The 22,879-nt window shown below is 57.2% G+C and overlaps 1 protein-coding gene across 2 annotated transcripts; it reads right to left on the bottom strand.

Annotated features, from left to right (window-relative positions):
* Nucleotides 1-5,104: 5,104 nt before the first annotated feature.
* Nucleotides 5,105-22,663, bottom strand: PRR35 (proline rich 35). Of its 2 annotated transcripts, XM_027889619.1 has the most exons (3): nucleotides 22,227-22,663; nucleotides 9,834-11,539; nucleotides 5,105-8,855 (listed from the first exon to the last, which is right to left on the bottom strand). In XM_027889619.1, the coding sequence occupies exons 2-3, from the start codon at nucleotides 11,447-11,449 to the stop codon at nucleotides 7,922-7,924; spliced, it is 2,550 nt and encodes an 849-aa protein (XP_027745420.1). In that variant the 5' UTR covers nucleotides 11,450-11,539; nucleotides 22,227-22,663; the 3' UTR covers nucleotides 5,105-7,921. The 2 variants fall into 2 exon arrangements, with proteins under 2 accessions (XP_027745420.1, XP_027745421.1); XM_027889620.1 differs by lacking the exon at nucleotides 22,227-22,663 and having other exon boundaries at nucleotides 9,834-11,544.
* Nucleotides 22,664-22,879: the final 216 nt, after the last annotated feature.

Genomic DNA, 22,879 nt, shown 5'->3' on the forward strand with positions numbered 1-22,879 from the left:
GTCAGTGGGAAGCCAGAGCATCCCCTGCCCAGCCAGACAGCAAACATGATCCCCAGCCTGAGCACAGCCCCGTCCCGGCTGCACTCCCCCACTGTCCATGAAACACCTGCGGTGCTCAGTGGAGACACACGTGGTCTTGGGGACACTGGGGACAGTGCTCTTGGGGATTGATCCCCCACACAGGCTGGGACTGGGGCTGGCACTTCTTGAACCTGCTTCCATGGAGCTGAGAGCAGGAATTCAGTTCCTCTTCAGGCCTCACAGAAATCCTGCAGAAAGGAAAGTTGTAACTACTCTGGTCCCTAAAACTGCCTTGGCCCTGTCCTGTGGCTGGCATGAACACCCTGGAATCCCACTGCTGGTTACCACACCCATGGAGAAGATTCTCTAAGGTCTGACAAGGGCTGAGCTGATGCCTCAGCTGCTCCTTCTCTCCCTCCTCCTCCACAGCCTCCCGCTCTCACAAGGCTCACAAGAGGATTAGGGAGTTAATCCTCTTTGAGACATCAAGCTCCCTGTTGAGCCTGACAGAAAGGCCCAAAAGCTGTGAAGCACAGCAGGGCACTGCCACAAAGCCCCTTTCCTGCCGGGAGCAGCCCTCTGGATAAGCCCCAGCCTGTCCTGGGGCCACTGTCCCCATTGCCACCCCCTTCCCCACCCACTCCAGGCACCAGCTTGTCACCAAGGCCGTGGGAGCTGGGCAGTGATCCCAGCAGACTGGCTCCCTCCATCCCAACCTCACCTGCTCCTCCAGCCTCTCCACACTGGTCCAGGAGGGCAGTGGGAAGAAAGTGGAGCATCCTCCTGTCCTGGCAGGGAACAGCATCCCAAGGCCATGTGGGAAGCAGGAAATGACCAGAAACTTCCTGCAAACACAGCTCCATTCTCAGCCTGCTGGGCAGGGCTCTGGAGGTCTAGGAGCTCTGCAGAACTCCAGGGGCAGGGGTATTACTGGAGCAAAGCTGCATGCCAGAGACATCCTCTTATGGCTGGTGCTGGACCATTTGGTCTCCCAGGAAGCGTTGCTCCAGGGAGGTGTGCAGGCTGGCATTGCTGGTGGGCACCAGCTACTGGTGGGCAAGGAAGCACCTGCAGCTGCATTTTCTGCTCCCCCTTCCCACCCAGACCACAAACCGTCGACATCCTTGGGTACCCTGCACCTAAACTTAGGGAGGAAATAACAGTGGCTGGGTGGTTTGACTCCCCGAGCCCCAGATCTGGGAAAATGATGTGGGTGTTTGGGCTTTGCAGCAGCTGCTGCCTGGGATGGGGGAGCCTGGGCTGCCCAGGCACTGCACCTGGCCATGCAGGTGCTCCTGGGTCTTCAGGCAGCTTCTGCTTTGCAGGATTGTTTGCTCCTTCTCTCTCAGCCCTTCGACCCTGAGCATCTTCCCCTGCCCCCCCAGGCAGCCTTGGGGAGCACCCAGCCCTGGTGCCTCGGCACCTCTTGGCATCTCCCACACTGCCTCAATCCCAGCAGGTGCAGGTCCCTTCCAGGCAGGGAAGTGGGCAGGAAGGCAGGAGCCGATCAACCATCATCATCAGCTGGGATCTCACCCTGTCTTAACCTGCAAAGCCTGAGGGATACTCTCTCCCCACTTGGCTTGGCTGCCTCCGGGAGTGCCAGTCCTGTGAGAGCCAGAGCACTGCTCTCCCCACCCCAGCTCTTTTAAGTACTTAAACCTCAGTGCTTCCCTCCGTGGGCCTTTGATCCAGCTCCAAAGCCAGAAAGGTTCTGCCCTGGGCAAATACCCAGGGAAACGATCCATTCGGAGGCATCCAGGAGCAGAGAAAGGAAACCTCCCATTGCAGTAACAGATGGGAAAACGCAGCAGGGAGATTTTGTAGCTTTTTGTACTGTTTTTCCTCATTTAAAGCTGAGGAGATGGGATAGCTGCTCCTCCACACTGGCTGCATGCCACGGGGTGATGGAGAACACAGGGGCTGCCGAGCAGCTCTGGAACTGCGGTCCCAGGAACTGCTCTGCAGCTCAGTGTCCGTGGCCAGTGGGGGTTGAAGAGTTCACGTTGGACTCAAAACACTCCAGCAGTGTTCCTGTCAGAGCCAGGGGACAGTCAGCAGGGCATGTGATGCTGGAGGGGGTGATGCCACCACAGAGGTGAGAGCAGTGAGGAGCAGCAGTGCTGCTTCCACAAACAGCTGGGAGCAGAGGACGCAGGATGAGCTACAGGACACGTGTGGAGTGATGCCTTCTGGCTGTCTCTGCTCCTGTTCCTCCCACAGAGAGGCTCTCAGGAGGAACAGGACTCGTGGTTCCTGCACAGGAGCTGCAGTTTGGGCGAGAGCCGGTGGCTGGACTGTCTGTCCAATCTCACTGCCCTCGCAGATCAGCCCCTGCCAGCTCTCAGCACATCTGTGCTGCTTCCCTGCTGTGCCACCAGCCCTGGGGGTGACACTTCTGCCTCGAGGGGAGCCACATCCTCCCCTGCTTGCTCCTAGTGTGCAAATGCTTCTGAGCAAATGGAGGGACAAGGCTGAGGAAAGGGCTGAGGAAGAGGCAAAGGGAATGGTGTTCTCCAGTTGCCTTCCAGGACACTTTGCTTGGAGCTCCTGAGAGCACCACCACTCCTTACGTAAGGTCATGGGGAAACTGCCCCCGATGTGCAGTCATTTGGCAGAAAGGAAGCCTTGCCAGCCTTTCCCGAGGTGGGAAATGCAAGGTGGGCCAGGAGAGGCCCCCTGGAGTGATGGGAAGCCTTCTGGGGCAATTCCTGATTTGTCTTCCCAGTTGCAGAGTCCTCCAGCCTGAGGTCTCTGCCTGCCCTCAGCTGGCTGTTGAAGTTGCCCTGTCCCTGCAGCAGAACCAGGTCACTGCCCCCCTCCTGCCCCAGACGGAGCGATCCTGCTCGGGGTTGTCTTTGCAGCTTCACGCGGCTCAGAAATCTCCTGCCCGACCTTGGCCCTTCTTGAGTCCACGTTTGGTAACTTTCCACTGCTCTGAGCTCTGGTCTGCCCACGTTGGGGTAAGAGAGAACTGGTTGTGCTGGGCAGGAACCACTTCTCCTCCCCAGCTGCTTCCACTGTTACGAGTGAGTGCCCAGAAATCCCAAGGGAGTTTTCTGCTCCGTCCCTTGGGTCGTGGTTTCCCTCACCAGACTGAGGGGCAATAGGAGGAGGTGACACCCACCACAGCCCCTGCCATCCCCCATGAAGCCCTGGGACTGTACCTCTGCAGCGAAAGTCCTCTTCCAGCATGGGATCCATCCCCAAAATTTACTACTCGCCCTTTGCCAGGGAAATTTGGGGACACAGCATTTTCATGGGGTTTGTGGGGTGTTCTCACCTCATGCTCACTACGAGCGGCAAGACATGACCTGTCACCCTTTTCCACAAACTCTGGCCCCATCCCTGTGCCCCAGGGTACCTGGGTTGCCCCTGCACTGTCTCTCCTTGCTGTTGACCCTGGCAAGGGCATCCAGCCAGAGCTCACAGTCACACCAGTGCAGCTGGAAAACTAGTTGGGGATGCAGCAAACCCACCTCCACTCTCAGCTTCCCTGGGGCCACGTCCTTGTGCCAATGGGATGGGGAGCTTAACAACCTCCCCTTTCACAAGGAACCTTGAAATCTGGTTCCTTCCACTGCCTTGCCCGAGATAAGCCTTCCCTCGGGGTTTGTTTATTAGGAAACTTCCCTCCCTTCCAATCCCTGAGCTCTCCTTTGCTCTTGAACCCGGAGGAGAAGGAATACTTGAGCAGCTGTACCCACCTGGGGTTAGAAACCCATAACAGTTGTGCAGCTCCATTGACCAGGAGCTACCGGGCTCTGAGGGACCTGCTGTGACCCCACATCCCCCCAGCCCCAGGAGCAGGGGGGCTGTTGGATTCATCAGCGAGGGGGAGGGATTTGTCTGGGTCCTCCAGTTGTTGGCTAGGACTACTCTTGGCTCGGCAGGAAAATGGGGGGGACACACAAGCAGAGGGAGTTTGGTCAACCCTGACCAGAAAAGATGACTATCAGTGGGCCTGCAGTAAAGGGCAGGTAATGGTTCCCTATCAGATGCCTTTGGGGTGACCAAATAGCCGTGTAATGGGCCCTGTGCTGGAGTGGGCTGAGGGCCCTGGGGGTGCAGATTGCAGATTGGATAAGCTACCCCAGTAGTTCAACTCCCATCCATTATTTAAATGTAAAGGTAAATGCTTTCATCTTTTCAGTTGGAATGGTTCCACCAGCTTGGCCACCTCCAGGAAGTCCCACCTGGTGCTCTGCAAGCATCAGTCCCTGCCTTGGAGAGCCATGCCAGTGCATGGAGGGGAGCCATCCCTTCTGTGAGGGTGCCACCAGCATCCTGGGGACAAGGTACAAAGGCTGAGCCACGTGGTGGCACTGGGATGTGGGATGTGACCCCACAGCCCCTTCTCTGCTCTTCCCTGCTCCGGGACTCAGGGGCTGATGCTGCAGTCCCAAGGCCCAGCCATGGTAGGTTGTCAATGGAGATGGAAGGAAGAGGCTATGTGTGCGTGCAGGGACTTCTGCAGGAGGAATTGTAGTGATAGGACAAGGGAGAATGGCTTCAGGCTGAAAGAAAGTAGGTTTTGTACTTGTTAGGAGGGAATTCTTCCCTGTGAGGGTGGAGAGGCCCTGGCACAGGTTGCGCAGAGAAACTGTGGCTGCCCCTGGATCCCTGGAAGTGCCCAAGGCCAGGTTAATGGGGGTTGGGCAACCTGGGCTAGTGGGAGGTGTCCCTGCCCATGGCAGGGGATGGAATGACATGAGCTTTAAGGTCTATTCTAACCCAAACTGTTTTGGAATTGTATGATTCTATGAATTAGGGCCCTCATGGCTCCCGTGAGGACATTTCTTCCCCTGATATCTGCCCCTCTTCCCAGCATAGAACAAGCTAATGGGATCCAAGTGTTGATCCAGCAAAATGAAACAGTCAAAATCCACCCGAGTAAATACTGACCACATGCAGCCAGAGCCAACATCTGGCCACGTCTGGTGGCTCCCCCGGCACCTTGAAAACACAGGGTGCATGTTGGAGAACCCTGGCCCAGGACTGCTGCAGGATCTGGATCCATGGAGCAGACAGAGCTCCATGGAAAGGAGAACGAAGCAGACAAACAGCAACTCCCACTCGGAGGTTTTCCCTTTAATGGTTTGTTTTTTTGTTTTGTACATTCGTAAAACTGTGAACAATAAATACTGTGTGATCGGCCCCCAGCTCCCACCTGCCCCCAGCCTTCTGTGGAGGGCAGGGAGATGGTGGGTGACGTGCTGAGGGCTGTGGGCACCGGCTCTGGTGGTGGCAGAGGTGCCCAGCTCACAGCACGGGCACCACAGAGCAGGGCAGCATCCCAGCTCGGGGCAGGGGATGGAGTCAGGGGCTGGGGAGGGACAGGTGACCGTGTGCAGGCAACGTCTCAGCTAAACCAGGGTGAAAGCAGCACTGCCTGGAGGTCTGGGCAGGGATGTCCTGCTGAAGGCCAGGGCTGGTGGTCCCAGAGCTCAGCTACCCCTCTGGTGTCCTGGACCTCCAAAGGTTCAGATGGGGATCTGTTAAAAGCACAAGGCTGGGAGGAGATGGGGCTGCCAAGTGGGCAGAGGGACCTACACGTCTTGTTGTTCCTCAGAGGAGGTGAAGGCTGGGTGGGCAGGGAAGAATAGCATGGGAAAAAGGGACTCCATCTTCCTGGCTGTGCCTGGGGGGGCCCTGCTGTGCTCTGGGTGAGGGTCCAGGCATGAAGGGTATACAGAGAAGGTGAGGGGGGAGAGTAGGGAGCCCTGAGATATGGGAACAGGGAGGTGCTGGAATGGGGACAGTGGCTGCCAGGGCTGTCTGAGAGAGGGAGCTGGGGAGAGGGGGTGAGAGAGGGGCACAGGGGGACAAAGGGACACAGGGTGGCAGAAGAGGCTGAAGAGAGATCGGGAGGCTGGTGGGAGTGGGTGATGCGAGCAAGGTGCTTGGTGTGGAGGGGGCTGCTGTGCTGATGGTGCTCTGGCATCCAGAGGTGACAGCACCATTCACACCCAGAAAGAGAGGCCCAATATCAGCTCCTCTGGTTTCTGGGTTCAAGTGTCCTGCACCCAGGCTCTGGGGTCTGCTCTGGTGGAGTCTCCTGACCTTCCCTTGGACCCCTGGGGGGCCAGAGCCATGCTGGGAAGCAGCAGGACATGGTTCATCAGGACAATCTCGAGCTGGCTCGAGAGGTGCTGAGCTGATCATCTTTCCTTCCTTCCAGAGAAAAGAGACCAACAACCCCACAGGCTCCTGTGACTTAAGAGAAGTCTTGCAGTGAGAAATAAGCCCCTTGGATGAGGTGGAAGCTTTGTCCAGAGAGCAAAGCAGTGAGAAGAGCCAACTCTTCCCTTTGTCTGGCTCCATCAAAGTTGTGAATCCCAGGTCCCATGTGCAGGGTCGCCTTCTCAAGCCACTGCAGTGAGAATGTCCACTTTGTGCCCAGAGTGCCTAAAGCTCCTTGGATGTTCTGGGCAGGTCCCTTATTTGTGGCTTTGCCTCTGTCCCCTTTGTCCTGCCCTCCTGCCTCCCCATCCCAGGGTTTCTCATTGCAAAGAACAAGCCACCAGCTCAAGGTGCTGAAGGCCCTGGGTGCTACCAGGACACCCCACCATGTCCTGAACAGGGAGTGTGGATGGGAGAGAAAGGGTGCCTGGCTCTTCCAGGAGGAGAAGAGCACTGGAGAGAGGGACTCCAAGAATTCCTGGCCCCCAAGCACGGTGACATCCTGAGCCAGAGCCAGAGCCAGATGCTGCTCAGCAGGGTGGCAGGGGACAGGGTGGTGTGACTGCTCTGTGGTGGGTCCCAGCCTGCCCAAAAGAGGCAGGAACACGGGGAAAAGGTGACCTTTTGGGAGCGTTGATGCTGATCCCACAAGCATCAGGCACCTGCCTGTGTGGGTGGGTCCCCAGTGTTCTGGCTCAGGAGTGGCTGCTCAGCCCTGTTCCAGCTTGAGACAGGCCAAGTTTGTCCCTTCAGTTGTGTTTGGGGTCTTTGTCCCTTGAGCTGTGTGGTTCATGGCAGCATCATCTCCCCCGTTTTGCTGTCCCAGGTGCCATCTTTTGGGGGATTAGGACTAGTGGGCAGGAGCACCTGGGAGCTGAACTCTGGAGAATCAGGTGAGGAACGTGCGTCATGTCTGCATGGGCAGGGGTCAAGGGGCAGAGAGAGGGAAGGTTCTTTCTGTGGGAAGGCAAAAGGAGGAACCAGACCCTGCATGGGCAGTGGACAGGAACAAGTCCCCACGGCCCAGCATTCCCCACACGTGGCAAACGCCCCTGGAGGAGAGCTCAGGACCCAGGCGTGGAGCTGGCAAGGTGGCTCCCATGTCCCCTTGCCACTGTGACTGGGAGGATCTTCTTGTCTCCACAGTGTGGAAAGCAGTTGGGCTCTGGATCAGTCCAGCCGTGCATCTGATTCTCTGCTGTGACCCTCCAGCCTCCGTGGGACGAAGCCACCGTGTCTTTGCTCTGCACAGGGTGACAGCCACGGTCTGAGCACAGCCTGGACCAAGGCTTGGCCCTCTGTAGTCCCTCCCCTGTCCACAGGCTACGGGAGCTGGGTTGTGAATGTCCCTGAGTGTCCCTGATGAGAGGGCTGGGTGAGCCTTTTGCTGAGAGCCCGGTGCCTTTAGCAGTTGTCTGTTGTTGTTGCTGCTGCTGACTGCCCTTCAGAAGGGAGCTCCAGGAGCAGGGTGCTGAGGCCGTGGAGCATGGAGAGCCCAGCAGAGCTGTCTGTGACACGGGAGGAGGACAGGGACTGGATTTTTACACCTTGTGGAGTCATCCAGGGGAGCTGGCTGGACCCCCAGCAACGCGGCTCCAGCCAGGCAGTGGCCGTGCTTTCATCCGTGGGGAAGAGGAGGAGTGGAGAGGTGGGACACTGTGGGGAGGTGAAGCATGAGGTGGTCAGTGAGATCCAGGAGCTCTCGAGCGAGGCGGCTTTAGGGGTCTGCATGCAGGGGGCTGTGGACACACACGGCGTCGGTGTCTCCGGGAAGGCCGTGGGACAGGGAGCGCTGCATGGCCCGGCAGCCCAGGGGCCCGTCCTCGGCAGGGGTCGGGAGCTGAGGGCCCTGGGCGGCGCCGGACCTGCCGTCGGAGCAGAGCAGGACGCTGGAGTCGGCCTCGCACTTGGTGGTGCGGCTGTAGTAGGGCTCCATGACGTGCCGCAGCTCCAGCGGCACCGACAGTGGCAGCACCTCGGCCTTGATCACAGCGCCCAGGGGGCCCTCGGAGGAGCCCGCCCGGAGGCTCTCGGAGCGGCTCATCTTGATCAACAGGTCGATGGTTTTGTTCTCGGCCTCGAGGAGGCAGCTGGGCAGCCCCTCCCCATCTGCAGGCTCCCCCGGGGCCGGACATTTGCCGAGGGGCCCTTGGTCTTTGCCGTGGAGCTTCTCGCTTCCCAGGCTCACGTTGCAGGGCTCCTTCTTGGCCTGCTGGACCTTCTCCAGACCTTCCGAGGATCTCTTCACCGACAGGTCCAGCGGCCCCTCGTGGGGTTTGGTGGCTTTCTCCAGTGCCTGGTGGATGTGGTAGAGCTCCCTTCGGATTTTGACCAGCTGGTCCCTCAGCTCTTTTTGCCCAGGGGTGTCCTCCTTTGCCAGATCAGACAGTTTCTTCTCCACCTCCTGGTACTCCTCCAAGGTTTTGGACAGGTCCCCGATGAGCACGGTTGTGGCCACAGAGTCTGTCACGGTGGCAGATGCCTCTTGGGGTCTGCTCTGCTTGCAGAGACCGTGGTCCAGGGCAGCACCCACAGAGGGAAGGACTTCGGTGTCATTGCCCCTCTCTGGTTCCTCAGGCTGCCCTGCGAGGACCTCCGTGTGCCAGTGGTCGAGGGCCTTGGGGATGTGGCCAGGGTTGGCCCTTGAACCACTGGAGAGAAGAAGGGGACACAGTCAGTAGGGAAAAAGGAAAATTCGTGGGCAGAGGTTCAGGGCCAGATTCAGCCAGTGTGCTGCCAGTGTGGGACCCTCCCAGCAAGGATTTTGGTCAAGGCATGAAGAGCCCTGGCTGGACCTGCTCCTGGCATTGTTCTCCCAGAAGGAGGACGGACCCTGGCACACACTGTTTTGTGACAGCCACCAACAAAGGGAGAGATAAGCCTGGGGAGATGGTGCTGACCCCACCTCAGCTGGCCAAACCTGGATTCTCCCCCTTCTTGGAGAACTGAGAATGTTGATGGGAATGACCATCCCCCAGTTCTGAAGGCCCAGTTGGAGGGGATCTCTCCAGCCTGCCTGAGAGCAGGGAAAGGGCAAGTGGAGCCAGAAAATTACTGAGAGCTTCTCCAGAGAAAGTTCCTCCAGGTGTCAAAGGGCTGGGTTTACTGTGACATTTTTCTTGGAGCCGCAGCTGGACTTGCACAACCAGGGGAGGAACTGAAACTCTGTTTAAGGGAGCTGTGCACATTTCTAGCCCCAGGTAAAAGGAAATGTTTGGGAATATGACCCTCCTTTTGGGCTTTGAAACCAGAAGGTGAATCAAAGGAATGCAAATGGGTGTGTTTAAAAATAGGAAACGATTGTTCCAGCAAACCTCGGATATCTGGGGACACAAGAGGAGCTTTCCTCGAGCCTGAGGAGCACAGGTCCACACCTCTGGCTCTATATAGAATAGGAGAAAGCAAGGGACAGCAAGTGTGACATAGCCCAGGTCCTTGGACACACCTGGAGGGCAGAGAGTCCTGCTCTGAGTGGGCACTAGTGTGGACCACCAGCCTGGGGGATACTCAGCCCTCTGGGGCTCATCTCACAGATTAGTGGGGGGGATCAGTAATACAACAGGGTATGAAGATGATGTTTAAGGTCAACCAGATGTCAGGAAGAAGCTGAGAGATCACAGGCACCTTACCTGCCCTGGTAGCTGAGCTTTCCAGGCATCATCCTCTCATGTCCTATCAAGTCCAGCCCACTGGCTGGGAACTTCCTCTTCAGTGGGTTTCCTGGAGGGCTGCTGGTCTCCAGACAGGTCACCACTCCCAGCTCTGTCTTCTGGACGCCACTGGGGGTGAAAGGGCCCTCCTTCACCCCCACCAGGGTTTGGTAGATGTCAGTGGCTGTTTTTTTGCGGAGGTTGTTGAGGCCCAAAGCTGGGTTGCTGTCCTTCTCCTGGGACAGCCATTTCTCTTCTTCTTCCTGCCCCAGCATGGCAGGATGGCTGAGCTCAGAGCCGGGCTCCTCCCGGACACCTTTGGGCCAAGGAAATCCTGTCTTCAGGATGGGTACCTTCAGCAGCCCGGGCTTAGTTGGCTCACTGGGAGGTTTGGCCTGGGGTGGTGTGGGCATGACTGAACCCACCAGCTGCTGGGTGTCTGGCTTGCTGGAGGACATCTTGCTTTCAGTGGAGCCGAAGGTGTGCTCGAAGAGCAAGGGGTAGTAGAAGCGGGGGAGGAAGGCTGAGCGCTCGGGGGTCTGCAGGGGTTGGAAGTGGGAGGCGTGTGGGTGCATCAGCTGGGCCGTGGAGGCCAGGAAGGGCAGCTGAGCCAAGTGTGGGTGTGTTGTCGTGCTGTTGGCCACAGTGGGGCTCAGGTAGGAGAAGAGACTGGGGTTTAAGGGGTAGTTGATACCCAGGAGTGAGAGGTTCAGGCCCTGAGGTTCGTGGTAGTCACTGTAGGCTGGAGGTGGATAGCACGGGATGATGTTGCTGTCGGTGCAAGGTGGGGAGACCTCAGGTGTATTCCTCCTTTGCCCGTTTGCCACCAGCTTCCACTGCTCCATGAGGATGCCACCGCTGGCCAGGCATTTCTTTGGCACTTTGCAATGCTTTGGCTTAGCATCTAGGTCAGGGGAGGCCATTTCCCTGCTCTTCATGACATGGTTCTTGAGGGAGAAGACATCCGTGATGATGAAGTCGGGCTCCACCTCCTTGCAAGGCTTGTTGTCCCTCTTGTTCTTGAAGCCGAAGACCAAAGCATTCACTTCTGGTTCAGCTGGGTCACCTTGGCAACCTACATCTTCGCTTTTCTCTTTCTTCTCCCCCGCATCCATCTCCCTCAGCAGGCCTGAAACGTCCTCCTCCTCCTCCTGGAACTGGCCGCCCTCTTCACCGGCTCCTTCAGCAGGCAGGATCTCCACCCCTGACTTCTCCTCGTGGCCATCCCCGCCAGGGGTCTGCTTGGTCCGGCCCGACCCCGCCGAGGTGGCCGAGGAGTCGCAGGTGTCCTGCTCGTCCCTCCGCCCGCGCAGCCGGGAGGGCTCCGTGTGCAGGAGCCGCAGCTCCGGGTGCAGCAGGTTCCCCTTCTTGTAGGGCCAGTCGGATTCGATGAGGAGGGACAGGGAGTTCTTGCACAGGCTGTACTTCATGTGGTTGTAGAGGTGGGACTTCTCCATGCAGGTGAAGGGGCACTGGAAGCATTTGTAGTTGTAGGGTTTGCCCCACGGCCTTGGGATATAGTGAGGCTTCTTCGGCTTCCTCTCCTTGTGCTTGTAGACCGAGGTCAGCTTGCAGCCCACGTCGTCCTTGGACATGGTGGTGGGTGCCTGGAGATGGCTCCTTGTGGGAACAGAAGGGCAGGGTGTGTGGATCTTCCCACACCTCCCTGGGAAGCGCTGTGTGCCCTGGAAGAAGGACAGCACTGAGTGGGTGAGCTGTGCCTGCAACTCCCCAGGGAGATGGCTCTGCTCCGTGGGCACCTCCTGCACCCCCAGAGACCAGATCTTCTGGGACCTCAGCCTGGAGCTCCCACGTTTGGGATTGAAACTCAGCCCAGTGATGGAATTTCTGCCCAAACCCTGCAGGTGTACATGCTGATCCCATTATTGACCCTCTTCTCTCAAGCTACCCCAGAGGAAAAGGAAAACAAACACTATTAAAGGCATTGGAGCTAAACCACCTCGAGCTGACATTGAGGCACCCAGCTGCAGCCTCCCTGGGGCAGCCCCAGCCCAACCCAGAGACCATTTCCTTGCTGAAGGCAGGGAGTGAAGGAGAAAAGAGTGGAAACCTAAACCCTGTGCTGGGCACAGACCCGTGTGGCTTTGGCTTTGCCCTCTCCTGGGCTCCTGCAATCCCAGAGCTCAGCGAGCAGTTCCAAAGCTCTGGCACCAAAGCTGGTGCAGAACTGGGCTAAATGCAGAGACTTGTGACCCTGCTCATGAAGGTGTGATCCAGGTGCAAAGGGGGCAGTTGGATGGACAGACTGGATGGAAGAGGCTGTGGACTGACTGCCTGGAATGGGTGTCAGGGCTGGAAAAGCAGACCCGCCTGCCTGGCTGCGTGGGACCAACACTGTTCTGTGCCACGACAGGGGTAATCCAGCCTAACAAACCAACCCAGGCTAAGCAACATCTGCCCACTTCCAGGGGTCTTCCCCAAGATAGAGATATCCAGGCAACATCCCCAGCAGCCCCTGACACCGCACTGCCTGCTCTGTGCTTCGCTCCACACCCTCCCTGGGGACAGCAGGGTCACACCTGCCCCACAGCCCATCTCTCCAAGGTCCCTCCACCAGCTCTGGGAGTGGGCCAAGGGGCACAGCCTTCTTGTTGCTCATCCCCTAGAGGAGCCAGAACAGCACAGGCTCCATGGCCACAAAACTGGGCTCCTCCACAGCTGGTGAAACAGTCACAGGGCACCTGACAGTGATGCACGTCTGTGTCACCCCTTCAGACACAGCTTTGCCCTGGAGGGACTTGCCAGTTTCTCAGAAAAAAGCCTGCATTTCCCCTGGGGAGGACAGAGGGTTTGAGGACTCATTCTGTGTATCAAGGGCTCATTTCTCAAGAGCCAAATACTTCCCCCATGCAGCAGGTCCCAGGGCAGAGCTCTGCCCCAGGAGACCCTGCAGTCAGCTGGTGTGGGGATGCAGAACCTGGGAAGGAGGAGGCCAGGAGCAGCTCCAGATTGTCACCCATGTGGCAGCTGGAGCCAGTCAGGGAAATAATCTGCTCCCTGGCTTTTGGAAAGAAGGAGACAAGATTTGGAGGATGGGAAGGGAAAGAGTGTGTGTGTCTGCAGCTTTGGGCAGCTGGGACAAGGAGTTTCCTGGGGGCAGGTCCAGGCAGTGGCTCAAGGACCTGACAGACCCTGAAAGAGGAATACTGGTGATCCTGGGGACAGTCCCACCAGCCCCATGCCCAGGTGATGGCTGTGCCAGGCTGAGCCATTTCCTTCACTGAGATCTGACAGGTTCCTGCCAGCCCCACCACAGGCACCAAAAGACATGACCTTCACCTGGGAGCATGGTGAGAGTGCTTGCATGATGGAAGAGGGTCCTGTAGGACCCTTTCAAATTTCTTCTTGAGGGTCATCATAAACAGCAGAAAATACTTCCCACCTGAGATGGGGACAGGAAACGAGCCGTGCTGTGGCTTTCCCTGGGCAAGGCTGAGCTGCAGGCAGGGCTTGGGGACAGCCCTGTGCACACCCATGTGGGGACTGAGCTGGAAGCTGACCCTGCTGTTAAGACCTGGTCATGCAGAAAATAGGCAAAAACGTCCCCTTGTAACGAACCCGTGTCCCCTGGGGTGCCAAGGGGAGCCCCGGGGGTTCAGAGCTGACCTGCAGCAGCCAAGGCTGATTTCTCCCATCGCAGTGGAATGTGCAGGCAGAGCTTTGGGCCTCCTGCCTGCAGGTTGAGGGCAGAGAGGGACAGCCTGCAGGGACACACTTGTCCTTCGGCCCTCAGACACCGCGTGTGTGCGTCACACCCGCCAGCCGGGGGAAATCAGCACACGCTCGGGGGAGCAGAAGGGATGCAGCAGCAGCAGCAGCAGCAGCTGGGTGGGATGAGGTCCTCCCAGCATCACTCCCTGGCTCCAGGCACCGAGCCTGGGGTGCCCCCAGCATCCTGGTTGTCCCTGGTTCCCTGCCCTGTGTCACCCTGCTGTAGGGCAAGGAACCAAGAACAGGGAGCCGGCACCTCGGCCCTGCTGAGGTGCACGTCGCCTGTTTGCAGGTCAGTTGAACAAACATTTGCTGTTTATACGCCAGAGGCAGATTAAATCTTTGCTGGAAGACTGGAACTGGTTGTTCCATTCCTGCACACCTGATCCTCCTCCTCCAAGGCTGCTACAAAAGCCCTTGGTTCCCCTCCTGTGCCCAGTGGTGCAGGGGATGGCAGGGAGATGTCCCGTGCAGGGACAGGCAGCTTGGCTGCTTCCACCTCCTTAACGCTGCAGAGAGGAAGAGCAAGGGGGGAGAAGGGGAAAGAGCAAAGGAAAAGAGTGAGAGAGAGCAGGAAGGTGCCCTGCGTGTGAGCTGGGCAGGCTCCGTAGGAGCAGAGGCATCCCCGGAGCCGGCTCAGGCCCCGCGGAGCCGGGGGACAGGCGTTGTGGCTCCTGGTTGCTGAGCAGTTCCCGCACCAGCAGATCTTCGTGGTCTGCTGAGTCTCCCTCTGCCACAACACATTATTTCCAGTGGGCTGTCAGCCGCGGTGGGGGGGCCGTGCCCGGGGGCAGAGCGAGGCAGGGACCGCGCACCTGTGCCTGGGAATTGCAGCATCCCAGCTCTCCGCCCCGGGACCGCCCAGGGCAGGGCAACGCGAGGGAGCCGAGCGGCACCGGGAGAAGAAAGAGAGGGAGAGACAAAGGGAAAGAAGAAGGGAGAGATGCCCAGCAAAGGGATCTGCAGTCCCCGGTGATCCAGTGTTGAATATCCCAGCCTGGTCTCCAGCCACTGGGATGCAGGGAAGGGCATACAGCCGTTGGGGTAGATGAACTGTATCACCTCAGCTGGCCATCATGTCCCTACTCACAGTCAGAGTAGGTTCCTGAGCTGTAGGAGAAGCATCTATAGTACCACTCCAATTTTCCTAACCCCTCGGCCATCCCACTGGATGCAGCACATGGCAGTGACCCTCCCCAGTCTGAATCTCCAGGAGCTCCTCTTGAAGCTGTGGAAATGTTCAGCCCCCAGAGCATCCTGCAGCAGGGAGTTCTTGGCACACTGCCCAGAGCTTCATCCTCTGGCTTTCTGAGCCTGTTGTCCCTAAAAGTTTCATTTGATGTCCCCCAATTCTTTTACTGGTGAAAGCAGCAACCACGGTCCCTGCCCACCCTCCAGCCACATGGTTCGTCATCACACCTCTGCTTCACCATCTCCTTTCCAGGATGAGGCTGGACATGGGGCCAAACCCTTCCAGACCCTTCCTGAGCCTCCTCCTGCTCTGGGACAGCCACTTGCAGGAAGGGGCTCAGTCCAGTGTGTCCTGTACCAACACAAACAATTCCTGCCATCCTCTCCATCCATAGGTGGGCATGTCCTGATCTGCTTTTACAGACTCCCAAGAGCTATTTTGGCTGGAACAAAGACCCCGTTTCTCAAACTGATGTCCTCCCTTTGCCACTGACCTGTGAGGCTGACTTGGGAGGCTGCCAGGGAGCTACAATGGAAATTGGCTGCCCTCAGCCTTTCCCAGACGGCTGTAGGACATGGCATGGAGTAAGGGGCTCAAGAAAGGCACAGAAGTTCTTCTCCAGTCAGTGTTGTGATGAACCACCTGCCTCCACCTCCTCCTGCAGCCGAGGGCTCCTGTGGTCTCTCATGAGCTGGTCCTACCCTGGGTGGGAATTCACTGGTGGTGTCCTGCACTCCAAGCACCAATCAAAAGGACAACCCTTCCCTGCTCCTACATCCCTCAGCTGCTTCTTTCTGGACTGTCCCGGTCCCTCATGCCCCGGAGACTCAGCCTCACTCCTGTCGGTGATCTCAGCACTGCTGTCTGTCCGCAGGGACGGGCTGCCCTGGTGACCGCGCCGGGACAGGACAGGGGGGAGCAGAAGGATGGCAATTTAATGGGATCTCACACCAGCCCTGCAAACCACACACCGCTGCCATTACCCGGACTTCTGGCGCCTCCCGAGGGGTTTGATCCCGTTTTTGCCAGCGCTGTGGCTGGAGCAGCCGGGCAGGGAGCGGGGCAGCCGGGCAGGGAGCGGGGCAGCCGGGCAGGGAGCGGGGCAGCGAGCGGGGCGGGAGGCGACGGGGAGCCCACTGATCAATGCAAACCACTTTCCCTCCACTAAACGCTGTTGCCGCAGGGGCTGCTCGGCTATTAGCGGCTATCGGGTCCCTTTTTGTTTTCATAGCCGGGGGTTGTGTGATTTGAGCTTTTAAGCGTTTATCGGAGGCTGGGATGGAGGCAATTGGCCATGGCAAAGCAGCAGGCGCTCGGCAAGACGAGGGAAGCCTGGCTGGTGGGGCTGGGAGCTCTGCACCTCCCCGGCCTCTTTGGCAGTGACCGTGGCAGGCCATCCTGCCATTTCCCTCGAGGGTCCCTACAGCAGTGACTTTGAAACGATTCCCACCTCGAGGGGTGCCTTCCTCGGGCTGGATCCCAATTGTTGCACCAAAATCTCTTCTCTTCCTAAAACCAAATAATATCTTCAGAAAGGCCTGGGGTTTCCCATCTGTTCCAAACAGCCAACCTTTCCTTGTCTGCCCACCCTGCACATCCTCCCACGCGAGGCAGAGGCTCTGACCCACTTCCCAAAGCTCAGGGTGGCTCTGCTGCTCAGGGGGTTCCTCATCAGCTGTTCTGTGTCTCCGTGTGGGGGGTCACCAAACCATGTGCTTCACATCCCAGGGGCAAGCCCAAGTCAGAGTCATGACCTACAAATCTGATAACAATTGGGTTCCCAACCCATAGATTTCCAGCCAATGGTGGATCTGGAGTTTCTGGTTGGCAAAGCTCAGTTCTCAGGTGGCTTTTGGTCAGGGCCACCTGCAGAGCCAAAGCCCAACCCAGACATGAGGTGGCTCCATTTGTGTGAACATTGCTGCCTTTGAAAGTGCAGGCTATCTGGCATCTCCTGCTGAGCCTTGGGGTGTCCTTCAGCCAGATGATGAATTTACTCCCCGCCGTGTTCCAGAGCCACAGCACCTTCACACGTACAAGTCCACCCTAATTTTAAGTCAAAATCTTCTCCCTTCTGTGCACGTGTTCAAGAAGTGTTGCTATGTCTCTAACCTGTCCCAAGATGCTCTCCTCCAGCCTCTATCCCCGACAAGCCTCTGTCTGTCTCTAAATCTCACTGAGCCTGAAGGCTCCCTGGGGCAACCCCAGCACCCCGTGAAAAGCGTTCAACCAAGTGGCAATGGGCTGGAGTCACTGCCTCTGCCTGTGACACTCACAACACCACTCACAGCTCCCTGAGAGATGAGATCACACCGTCACAGCCTCCAGGCTACTCTCCAGAGACACCAGGGTCCTCCACCACGAGCGGCCTTCCTCCCACAGCCTTTCCTGCCGCGAGCCCTTCAGGGAAGAGGCAGGTCCTGCTGAGGAGATGTAAGACTGTCTCTCCACATTACATCAACCACCCCCACAAGCTTGTGCCCAGACCCCACAATGGGAGCTTCCTCCACCTCCACTCTACCTGCTAATGGAGCCCCAGGAGACCACAGGCTCCTCAGCGACTCGATGGCAAACTGACCTCCAAATCTGTGAAGACAGCATCAATCTCCAAATGAAAATGGGCAGCTGGATAGAGGAGAAGTTAGTTGTGTGAAACTCAGGAGGGTCAACACTGTGGCTGACACCCAGAGGTATGATGAAGAGGTGGTATCCGGGCTGGCATGGTCAGCAGGGGAAAGGATGGACAACTGAGGAGAACTGGGGGGGCTTAATAGGTCTGTGAAGGTGGAATAGGAATGCATGGTCCAGCTGTCCTTTGTGCTGAAGCCTGTGTCATCCCTGTGATGTGCAGGGTACTGAAGGCCCAAAGCATTACCTTTCCAGTTTCCAGAAAAGGTTTCCATAAATTCTTCCAATTCCTATGACCTCTGAATTTCTTTTCCCCACTTAAGTGGTTTCTCCTCTTGCTGGTGGGACAGCCCAGGGTGGATCCCACTGCCTGTGACTACCTGTCCTGGGAGATTCCCTCTCAGCTTTCCAACTGGAAGACTCTGGGGATGGTGGCATGTCAGTGAGTGTCCTCAGTGTGGACACAGATGTTAGATCATCTCTCTGCCCCATCAGGAGCACAGATCCCCAGGCTGGGTATGACCAACTTCCTCTGCCACCTCCCCTGTCATGCAATGAGCTCTGTCACACAGCGAAGTGCTTTTTGTCACCCTCTGCCTCATCAGCTCCATGATCTTCCCAAACCTCTGCAGCACAAGTAATTAGAAATCTTCTCCTTCTTTTTGCTTTCCATTTGTCCTTGGACAGTTCACACTCCTTAAACTCTCTGGGGATGGGAATGTTAAGAAAGGGAGGAGATCTCTGCTTTGTTCCTGCTGGCCTAGCAGAACCCAGCTCTTTTCACATCTCCTAAGACACACCAAAGGTGGCCAAAAGTTCCCATCTTGATACAACCTTTCTCACATCCTGAGCTCTCTCCCACGATGTGCCTGCTGTGCTTGTCCTTGCTAGCCAGGTGTCCTTCACCACCAAATCAGTCTCCAGTTTGCAATCAGATAACTCACCTTCTTTCAGTTCAAATCCACCTGGTTTCCTCTGAGGACAGGAGCAGAGTTTTCCCTCCCTTGCCTGCCCACCTCCTGCCCTGCAGCCCAGCCCTCTCCTGCTCCTGTTCGTGCCCATGGCTTTGTCCTTGCTTATCCCTTGCTACGGGAGAGGAGCTGCACACAAGGACATCACAAGCATTTCCCTCACCCTTCCTTGTCTCCATGTCCTCATTCAGTGCTTCCCACTATCTTCAGGGCCTTTCCCTCTCTTCTCTTGGTCCAGTTCTTGGCAATGTTCTGTCTCTGCTCATGTCGTGGATGTGGCTCCTCTCCCGCAAAGCTGCTTTTTAGCCTGTTGGCCCAGGACATGCCCTGCTGCAGGGGGTTACTCCATCCCAGAAGCAGGACTTTTCCATTTCCTTCACTGACATCTAACAGGTTCCTGCCAGCCCCTTTCTGCAGCTGGGATCTGCACCTTCCCTGGCTCAGCAGAGCCCACTGAACCATGGCAGTCCAGCCAGATTTTGACCCATCTTGTCTTTGCATTTCCAGTTTGGTCATGAGGATACTGCAGGAGGCCTTGTCCAGGGCCCTGCTGAGGTCCCTCTGTCCCCTCCTGCCCAGGCAGTGAGTCATGTCCTCACAGCTGCTCTGACATCATTTACCCCCAGTAAATTCACCCTGGCACCTTCTCACCATTCCTGAAGATGGAAAGGACTTTGAGGAGGACTCACAGCTGCCCCAGAGATATGTCTGTCCCATTCTGGGTGTCCCCTAGTGTGTCTGAGCCACGTGTGCCATGGCACACCTCAAGCCAGGAGCTGTTGTGTCCCTGCAGGGACCTGTGCACATCTCAGCAGTGCAGGGGATTGAGCCAGCAGTGCCCAGGGATTGTCCTGTGGTTGTCCCATGGCTGGCACTCTTGGGACTTTCTGAGCTGCTCAGTGTCTCCAAGGGCTTCCCAAGCAGAGCATTTTTGGTTGCAGCCACCCAGCTCTCATTTGGCATTGCCCCATTCAGCCAGAGACCCTCCCCTTGGTGCATCCCTGGGCCATGGGCTCGCTTGCAGATGCACTCCTTTACCCTCTCTGTCCTTTTGGAGCCTCCTGCCAGCCCAGGTGGGCAGGGAGGGGCAGGAAAGGGGACCACAGATCACAGGGAACAGACCTTGGTGCACACACATCCTTTCTTCTTCTTGGATGGGATTCTGACTCTCAGGGCAATCCCCAAAGATCCCCCCCTCCCTCTCCAGTTAGAGGACAGGTATATTCTTAGCCAAAACATGGCTAAGATGGAGCTGTGATTTCAACCACCCCCAGAGAAAAGGGGGGCTGTGGCAATGCTGTGCCCCCACCAAGGAGGACAGGAGCTTATCCTTGCTCCTGCCTGCCAGCTCCCAGCTCTGAATCCAGCCTGCAATTTTAGGATGGAGCCACAAGGGAGGCATTTAAATCACGACAAGGTCTAACCAGCCACCAAAGAACTGCCACCTGCCAAGGACTAAGTATGTTTGAAGTAAAAACCAATAAAATAAACAGAGGGGCTTGATATGCCAGTTTGGCACAAGTTTGGTGACCACATCCATGAAATCCAGCCCGTTGTAAAACCCATTTCAAAATGCTCCCAGTTAGGAATGGTCCCTGCTTCTCCCACCCTATCCTTGGGTGACCACAAGCAACTCCACACACTAAATAAAAACGAAAGGGGAAATGGTTCAAAGCTGGCTGGGAGAGCTTGGCAACAGCAGGGAAATTGCAGAGCAGAAGAGCTGGTTGGGAAGGACTCCAGGGAAGCTGGAAGAGCTGAGCCAGGCAGAAGCCTTCTCGCAGGGATGGGATACTCTGGCTTGGTGCCAGCAGGCAGGGACACCCTAAACCCTTCAGGAGAGAAACTCAGATTGTTCCTGGGGGATGCCACACTCCCAGCAGAGAGGAGGGAATCAGGAGGGACACGGTCCTGGGAGGAGGCTGCTCTGTGGGGACCCTGAGCATACCAGGCAGCACATCGAGTCTCTTTGCAGCCGCTTGCAGGCAGATTTCTCTCCAAAACACATATTTAGTCTCCAAATGCATATTTATTCTTGGGCAGGAGCGTTTGTGACGCTGTGGGCGGCGGGCACCTCTCTGCCTGCTCCTCAGGAATGGTGTTTGGTGGGGTTTTTAGCGCGGATCGAGGGTGATGCTGCCTGGTGGTGTCCTCCCTGTGCTTCCAGCTCCTCAGCACCCCCCAAAAAAGGGCAGTGCCTGGGCCGCAGCACGGAACGGGAGCCGAGGGATGTCGCTGACCCCCGAGGCAGAGGTGCCGAGCGGGCAGGTAGCGCTTGGCCACCAAATCGCCCAGCGAGGTCTGTACTGGCCAAGGCATGACCAGGAGGAGTAACAACGGCCCGAGGCAAAGCCACTGGGACGAGGCAGGGATGTTATTAGCTGGAGCATGAAGCGGCAATGCAGCTCGTTAACCTGTGCTGTGCCGCAGGACCGTGTGGAATCGTCGCGTCCCTGCAATTCCCGAGTGTCGGCAGCGCCGGAGGAACCGGGAGGAGATGCTGTGACAGTCCCCGAGATGCCGGTACAGGAAGGAGGGGGGGGTTCTGCATCCCCCCTCAAACCGAGGGCCCCACCCCACTGCCTCTGGGATGGGCAGGATTCTGAAATTCCTTGGAGACTCCAAGGAAAGGGTGAGAAGACCAACGCGAGGTGACACATTGAAAACATTCCATCGGGGATTTTCACAGAGGGGAACCCAAATCCTCCCCCTGGAGGAGAGATGAGAGCAGGGCACCCCCATAAAACCACGCAGGCAGCATCCAGAAGGTACCCAAAACCTGTCCTCATCCCAGTCCCAGGGTTTGCCTCCACCTGGATACGCAACTGGGCCTTACTGGCCTGATTTTCTTGCCTCTTTTTTTAAGAAGGCTCTGCCTGCTGTGAACTGTTCTTTGTTATGTGACCTTTAGATTTAATTACCAAAATTCCTACAAACACGCATCCTTTGGCATGAGGAAGTATATTCCTCGTTGACACCACTAAGCATTTCAACAGCTCACCTCCTCTGACAATTTAAATGCTCAGTTTAGTTTTCACTTCCATTAAGAAGGATTTAGAGGAAACAAAAATTATGGACAACACGGATAATACTGTGCTATTGCTAAATTTCAAACTTTACCTGGCTTGTATTTCTTTTTCCCAATTACAAACACTCATCACATCTCCAAACCTGCAGAAAACCACTGATCTTGCTGATTGTACAAACAAGAAGAGGTAAACCTGTTTAAATGAACCTGCCCTTTGTGTCCTCCCAGGCTGGTTCCCTTTTCCCGATGAACCGTTTCATTTTTCAGTGGGAGGAAGAGTCAGACCTGTACCACCCACCACACGGCCGTGGGGAAAGCATCCAAAATCCTCCTCAAACTTTCTACGGTCAGGGACTGGGGCGAGCAAACCCCGGCGAAGGCAGTCGGACATGTCATTAGGAGAGCAACCCAAGCAGAAAGGCCCCATATGACCTCCCCGGTGCCGAGTGCCTTTAATAAGCAGGAGTTACGCGGCTCGCAAAGAGACCGGAGAGCGGGATCAAAGAGCATCCCTCGGGAACAGCCGCCTCCCCGCACCCAGCGGGTTCGCACATCCCCTGTCCGGGTACCGGCTCCCGCTCCTGGCGGAGCTCGGTGTGGCACTGGGCTTCCCTAGCACCACCCATGGGGATTTATTTGGGAGAGTGCAAAACTGACAGGAGAAGGCAGCTTGTAACAGGGGGAATGTTTTACCTTCCAGGTCCTTGGTGGGTCTTGTTTCCCGCCCAGACCCGCAGTGGGATTCTTGTGCTGTCTCCAGCACCTTCCGTCCTCCACACACCCCATCCCTCCCCAAAACAGATTGAAATGTCAGGACTTACAGCTCGGCCCCTTTTCCGTCCCGGCTGGGTCCCTGCTCAGGGCCGGGAGGCTGCGGGGAGGCTGTGGGAGCGGGGTGAGGGCTGTCCCCCCGTCTGGCACCCGCGTCCCCAAACCCCGCCGAGGCGGGGGCCAGGTGATGTCCGAAGCCGCTCCTGAGCATTTACAGGGCTGTTTGCAGGAAACATTAAACTCGGCAACAGAAGCGCCAACCCAAGAGTCATCCCCCCCCCCCCCCTTCGCCGTCCCTCCCCACCCTCTTGCTTGGTCTCATTTGTACCGATTTGCCCCGCAGGCTTCGCGCTGATTTGCCATGTCCCTGGCAGGGCTTCGACCGGGGAGGGGGAGCGGGAGCCAGACGGGGAAAGGATCGGGGGGAGCAGCCATGGGGAGGGTGGTAGGGACCAACAGGAGCCTGGCTTGCCAAAAGCAGTTCAGACCTAGAAAAAGCTTTAATGTGCACAGACGGAGCAGGCTGGGAGCAAAACCAGCTGGGTTGGAAGAGAACGTGCTCGGCGAGAGGCTGGTTTGGGGCTGGGTGCGTGCGTGGCTCCGGGCTGGCTCCCTGCTCCAGCCCTTTGTCCCTTGGGGGGGGAGGCAGAGAAGGGAGGGGAAGGTTAGACGAGAAAATTCTCCTTCCAACTTCAACTTTTCT

This window comes from Empidonax traillii, unplaced genomic scaffold, assembly GCF_003031625.1.
Source record: "Empidonax traillii isolate 1590-97213 ecotype Southwest subspecies unplaced genomic scaffold, ASM303162v1 scaffold267:size678996, whole genome shotgun sequence".
NCBI lineage: Eukaryota > Metazoa > Chordata > Aves > Passeriformes > Tyrannidae > Empidonax > Empidonax traillii.